The sequence below is a fragment of the Odocoileus virginianus genome, chromosome 24 (assembly GCF_023699985.2).
Source record: "Odocoileus virginianus isolate 20LAN1187 ecotype Illinois chromosome 24, Ovbor_1.2, whole genome shotgun sequence".
NCBI classification, from domain to species: domain Eukaryota; kingdom Metazoa; phylum Chordata; class Mammalia; order Artiodactyla; family Cervidae; genus Odocoileus; species Odocoileus virginianus.
In genome coordinates this window covers 21,275,021-21,282,154 of record NC_069697.1, presented here as the reverse complement: position 1 = coordinate 21,282,154, position 7,134 = coordinate 21,275,021, and the positions used below count along the sequence as shown (strand labels likewise).

General features: G+C 36.9%; 1 protein-coding gene across 3 annotated transcripts in view; it reads right to left on the bottom strand.

The window, feature by feature from the left end:
• Positions 1–1,645: 1,645 nt before the first annotated feature.
• MRPL42 (mitochondrial ribosomal protein L42) overlaps positions 1,646–7,134 on the bottom strand; it is a 28,136-nt gene continuing 22,647 nt past the window's right edge. For all 3 annotated transcript variants that reach the window (XR_002309136.2, XM_020869590.2, XM_020869591.2), the window contains one exon: positions 1,646–1,824. Coding sequence is in view for 2 of the 3 variants with exons in the window: in XM_020869590.2 (XP_020725249.1) it covers positions 1,779–1,824 (46 nt within the window). In the remaining variant the exon portion in view is untranslated. The remainder of the gene's footprint in view (positions 1,825–7,134) is intronic.

Sequence of the window (7,134 nt, the reverse complement as noted above, 5' to 3'; positions counted from 1 at the left end):
GAGAAATCTGCATGCAGGTCAGGAAGCAACAGTTAGAACTGGACATGGAACAACAAACTGGTTCCACTCAGGAAAGGAAAACATCAAGGCTGTGTATTGTCACCCTGCTTATTTAACTTATATGCAGAGTAGTACATCTTGTGAAATGCCAGGCTGGATGACACACAAGCTGGAATCAAGATAGCTGGGAGAAATATCAATGACCTCAGACACGCAAATGACACCACCCTTATCACAGAAAGGGAAGAACTGAAGAGCCTCCTAATGAAAGTGAGAGAGGAGAGTGAAAAAGTTGGTTTAAAACTCAACATTCAAAAAACTAAGATCATGGCATCCAGTCCCATCACTTCATGGCCAGTAGCTGGGGAAACAATGGAAACAGTGATAGACTTTTATTTTCTTGGGCTCCAAAATCACTGCAGATGGTGACTGCAGCCATGAAACTGACAGACACTTACTCCTTGCAAGAAAAACTATGACCAACCTAGATGGCATATTAAAAAGCAGAGACATTACTTTGCCAACAAAGGTCCATCTAATCAAAGCTATGGTTTTTCCAGTGGTCATGTATGGATATGAGAGTTGAACTATCAAGAAAGCTGAGCACCGAAGAATTGATGCTTTTGAACTGCCGTGTTGGAGAAGACTCTTCAGAGTCCCTTGAACTGCAAGGAGATCCAACCAGTGAATCCTAAAGGAAATCAGTCCTGAATATTCCTTGGAAGGACTGATGCTGAAGCTGAAACTCCAATACTTCAACCATGTGATGCAAAGAATTGACTCACTGGAAAAGATCCTGATGCTGGGAAAGATTGAAGGCAGGAGGAGAAGGGGATGACAGTGGATGAGATGGTTGGATGGCATCACCGACTCAATGGACATGAGTTTGAGAAAGCTCCAGCAGTTGGTGACAGACAGGGAAGCCTGGCGTGCTGCAGTCCATGGGGTTGCAAAGAGTCAGACACAACTGAGTGACTGGACAGAACTGATTCTTACAACACCAGTTTAGTTTAGTAATATTCATGTTCTAATCAGAGCTGCATGTGTTCTGAAGCAAGCAGAATTTTTAAGACAGCCAGAAAAAAATGTCAAAATGAATAATATATTCTTTCTAGTAAAGTAAAAATTCTCGGGTGAAAGAAAACACCTCTTGTCATAGTGATGCATTGTTAAAAAGCTCTGGAGTCTGACAGGGTGGATCCTGGCTCTGCCACTTGCTAGGTAGGCAGAGTTCAAGTCACTTAGCCTTATCTGTAAAATGGGGAAGATGCTGTTTCTTCAGAGGACTGTTTTGAGAATTTAATAATATTGTAAACAAAGGACCCAGCAGATAGGAGAAACTGATTAAAATGTAACTAATTATTCCCTAGAGCCACAAGAAAGGAAACATTATAACATCTTTTTCTGTGCGAACAGCATGAGTTTCTTTGCAAAAGCAATTTAAAAATCTTCAGAAGAACCATGCATATTTTTATTAATCATATTTATACTACTAACAGTATCTGGTTGATAAAAGTACTTAAGCATACTAGGCACATAAAAATAAATACTAGACTTAAATAACTCAACAGGAAAATACTATAAAGTAGGCTTTTTAAAATTCAGATTGTCAAATTCAGAATTACTATATATAAAGAAATACACATTCTAATATATGAAAAGATGTTTTATTATTATTTTACTATATAACATATTAGTGAATATACCCAATTGTATCTTCTCAAAAGGCAAATGAGATCCAGGGTAGCATTCCTCTTTGATTCCTAAAAACATCAATATCATCTGTCTTTTGGAGGATTCAGTTTCCTACGACGTCTATGATACCTTGAAAGGAAGAAAACATTTAACATAAGATTATTTTAATAAAAGTTAACTGTTCCTGATAGAAATATCAAATTTGTATTAGCTTGGTGTTTACTGGCACTCAAAAAAAAAAAATCAATGAAACATAATACATATACATACCTAAAATAGATATTTCTTAATAATAAGCCATATTTCCCTGCTGTGAAAATTTTCTATTAATTAAGCATTTGGAAAGTCTTTTTTCACATCTTGAGGTAGTTTCAATATGGTAATCTAGATGACTGTTCCTTAACTTAAATCTAATGATTGTCTTTGGAGTAAAGAAACACCATATTGTGAATATGAAGAATACACTCTATTGAAGTTTTATTTAAAAGGGGATGATCAGCTCTAAATGGAAGCCTCTTAAGCTTCAAAATCATGTTTTAATAAACAATAGAAAAAAAAAAACCAATAGAATATAATTAGTAGTATGTACATGGAAAATGTGCAGTATCACAAAAAATGGAAGAATACAAATATAAAGTGAGAAATCTTTTCCCTTGTTTTTGCAATCACAAATAATTTTTAAATTATAATGCACAATGCAACTATAGGTATGGTGAACTAAGCAATATCACACCCAACTGCTTAAAGTATGCATCAGTATAACATTTGAAAACCAGTGTGGCACTATCAAAATTTTTTTTATTAATCATAACTTTTGATCTAATAATTCCTCTCTGGAAATCTATCCTAAAGCAAATCTTAATATGAAAATATTAAATATATAATATTAAATATTAAAGGGGGAAGGGATGATATAGGATTCAAATTTATATATATAGCATGATTAAAACCATGTAAAAATAGGCAAACTATTAAAACTTATGTATAGAAAGAGAGAAATAAAATGCACTGTTACCAGTGACTGAAGTGTTTTCACCATGGAGAATTCTATTTTCTTTTTTCAATTTCTCTTTTCAATTCTTTTTTCAATAAAGAACTCTTTCTTTATTGAGTCAAGAAAATTTCTGCACAGAGTACATGGGCTTTCAGTGATGAGTTCTCTTCAAAAATTCCCTTAAGGCGAGACTGTGGCAAATTGATCTGAGCTAATTTTTAACTTTTTTGCTAGTGTGGAAATTCAATGTAAAGATATCTATACCATAAGTGACAAGGGATGTATCTTATGTCCTTCAGTTGTGATTAAGATGATCTCAAGTATTTTTTGCTTATCTTAAAGGTTTCATACAGGCAACTTTCCTATATACTGCTTTTTGATAAACTGCAAAATACAGAAATTAAGTTAAATAAAGGAAGTACATCTGTATATACTAACATGGAGTACTAAGTTGCAGGATAACATATCGCATATTATCACTCACCTAAACACATCTACATATATTTATATTGGCATTGAGAAGATTACGGTTTTCTTAAGGGCTCCAGTTATATGCCATATAATCAAGGTTTTACTAGCACAAGGGTATTCCTGAAAGATGTTCTGTAAAAGCTAAGAGACACAGAATAGAGGTTTGGGAGGTTACAAACTTCCTGCAATTATTTATTAAATTTTGAACATGTATTTATTTTCCGGGGAAGTGGATTAATAGGTTTCATTGGATTCTCAATGAAGTCTGTGGTTCTAAAAATCTAAGCACTGTCCTACACAAGTGTGATTCAGCTTACAATGCTCAAACATTTTCACTACTCAAGATGCTTAAGGCCCAAAAACACTTGGGAGATCTTAATAGCCCTGAACCTAACAAAGTCAAATTCTAAAATATGATCAATAAATGCCAAATAGCACTTACAGACTTTTTATCATGCATGAATGTCAACACTTGGAAGCAAACACCTGAACTTTAAGATGCCCTTATGACTTATCCAAACTGGTATCATTTAAAGAATAAAAACCTGTTCTATTAGTAATTAACAGTTAAACTGAGACAGTTGCTGGCAAGGCAAAACATACTGTTACAGCTCTTAAATTACACAATGACTCAGTGATATCTGAAAGATCTGTCCACAGCTCTTAGTCCAGGATAGAACTTCACCCCCTGATTCACAATGCAGCTGGATGTTCAATGTTTCCTACTGATGGTGCGAGTTAATTTTTGTTGCCTCCATGGGAAAATACTCAAGTCGCTCTTTAAAGAGGTATTGCTACTCAAATATTTATAGAATATTGCTTTATATTTCAGAAATATAGAATTATGTTCCATATCCTTCTTACTTTCAATCCAGACTTCTTTCAGTCCTTCCATCCTTTTTTTCAACATAACTGTACATTTTGTGGAATTATGTTACCTATTTTCTTTTTTAAGAGATATTATGAAAATCAGAATCATTCAACGAATGAATCTTATTCATTTTAAATATGTGGAGCATCTACTACATAGCAGGCATCATTTTAGGTGCTAAAGTTTCTGTGGTACACAAAACATGACAAAATCCCCACCCTCATGAAGCTTACATTCCAGTATATTAGACGGAAAAATAAGATAAACAAGTTGGCTAAGGAAGGCTTCAGTGATAAAAACTCCAAAGAATGGGTGATGGAATTCCAGGTGAGATATTTCAAATCCTAAAAGATGATGCTGTTAAAGTTTTGCATTCAATATGCTAACAAATTTGGAAAACTCAGCAGTGGCCACAGGACTGAAAAGGTCAGTTTTTCAAATCCCAAAGAAGGGCAATGCCTAAGAATGTTCAAACTACCATACAATTGCACTCATTTCACATGCTAGCAAGGTAATGCTCAAAATCCTTCAAGCGAGTCTTCAATAGTGTGTGAACTGAGAACTTTCATATGTACAAGGTAGATTTAGAAAAGGCAGAGGAACCAAAGGTCAAACTGTCAACATCCACTGGATCATAGTAAAAGAGAATTCCAGAAAAACATCTACTTCTGCTTCATTGACTATGCTAAAGCTTTTGACTGTGTGGATCACAACAAACTGTGGAAAATTCTTGAAGAGATGGTCCAGACCACCTTATCTGCCTCCTGTGAAACCTATATGCAGGTCAAGAAGCAAGGGTTAAAACCAGACATGGAACAATGAACTGGTTCAAAACTGGGAAAGGAGTACATCAAGGCTGTATATTGTCACCCTGCTTATTTAACTTATATGCAGAGTACATCAAGCAAAATGCCAGGCTGGATGAATCACAACCTGGAATCAAGATTGCAATAACCTCAGATATGCAGATGACACCACCCTTATGGCAGAAATTGAAGAACTAAAGAGCCTCCTGATGAGCGTGAAAGAAGAGTGAAAAAGACGGCTTAAAACTCAACACTCAAAAAACGAAGATCACGGCCTTCGTTCCCATCACTTCAGGGCAAATAGATGGGAAAACAATGGAAACACTGACAGACTATTTTCTTGGGCTCCAAAATCACTGTGGACAGTGACTGCAACCATGAAATTAAAAGATGCTTGCTCCTTGGAAGAAAAGCTATGACGAACCTAGACGGCATATTAAAGAGCAGAGACATTACTTTGTCAACAAAGGTCTGTATAGCCAAAGCTATAGTTTTCCCAGTAATCACATATGGATGTGAGAGTTGAACCAAAAAGAAGGCTGAGGACTGAAGAACTGATGCTTTCGAACTGCGGTGCTGGAAAGACTCTTGAGAGTCCCTTGGACTGCCAGGATATCAAACAAATCAATCTTAAAGGAAATCAACCCTGAATTGGAAGGACTAATGGTGAAGCTAAAACTCAAGCTCCAGTACTTTGGCCACCTGATGTGAAAGGCCAGCTCATTGGAAAAGACTCTGATGCTGGAAAAGATAGAGGGCAGGAGGAGAAGGGGACGACAGAGAACGAGATGGCTGGAAGGCATCACCAGCTCAATGGACTTGAGTTTGAGCAAGCTCGGAGAGATGGTGAAGGACAAGGAAGCCTGACGTGCTACAGTCCATGGGGTTGCAGAGTCGGACACAACTGAGCGACTGAACAACAATAATGGGTCTGAAGTGGAAGGAAGGGCATGTTGAAGGAACAGCAAAGAGGTCATGAGGTTGGAACAGTCTGAAGATGGAAGAGAACAATTGGAAATGAGAATAGAAAGGTAATAGAGGACCAGATCACGTAAATTCCTGTAGATAATAGGTAAGGCCTATAGTTTTCTCTGAGTGAGATGGAAAGCTGTTGGAGGTTTTTCAACAGAAAAATTATAACTAACAGAATTCTGGCTGTGTGTTCAGAACAAACTGCAGGAAAGCAAAGGCTCAAGGAGGGAGACCCGTTAGAAAGCTTCTTCTATGAACCAGGCAAACGATGGTGGCACAGACGAGATGATGGCAGAGGGAATGGTGATAAATGGTCAAATTTATCATGTAATTTATCATTACATTTTGGAGACAGAGGCAACAGGATCTGCTGATAGACCAGATGCTGGGGGTGAGACAAATAGAAAAGTTAAGAATGGCACCAAGATTTCTGGCCCAAGCAGCTAGAAGAATGGAACCGGCATTAACTGAGACAGGGAAAATTGTAGGAGAAGCTGGTTTGTGAGAGACACATTAAATTAAGGATGTCCATTAGACATGTCAAGTAGGCACCTGGAAATACAGGTCTCGAGGTCAAGGAACAGGAAGAGATAAATTTGGGAGCCAATGTAGATGGTATTTAAACCCATAAGACTGGATGCGATCACTGTCTTAGGGAATGGACAGAAAAGATGAGAGAACCAAGGACTGATCGATCCTTGGGGAACTCCAAAATTTAGACATAAGGGAAATGAAAAGGAATCAGCAAGCGAAACCAAGATATTAATAGTACAGGAACTCTGGATGTGTAAAAAATGTAAAAAGAGTTTTAGCAAACTTATTAAGGTTAAATTAACGAGAAAAATAACAGAAAACTCAAATAGAACCACTAGGAACTCTGCAATATTGCTAAAATGATGTGTTCTACAAAGAACCGTAATGGAAGGAATGCTCCACTTTTATTTTTTTCTCACCAACTGAGGAAGACTAAAGACAGGAAGAAGAGCTTGGACACAGATGCTGCCAACTTAGGGCACTGATATGTCCTGCTTCCTGAGTACTGGTGACATTAAAGGCCAACAGGAGACACCCCAGGGGCTGTAGAGAAGAGCAAAATGACTCACAATCAGGTCCTCAACACCTGTATACAGAGGAGCTATCTAATGCAAACAACTATATGAAGTACAAAGAAATTGATTTGTAGGAGTACCTTTCACAGAATATATTCAAAGTCCCATTACATCAGGTAAATTGTAATGCAGTGATTTAGCCAGGGTAATTGGTTTTCATCACCTATAATATTATTAAATAGGAAGTAGCAGGAGCCTCGTGGTTACATATGCTAT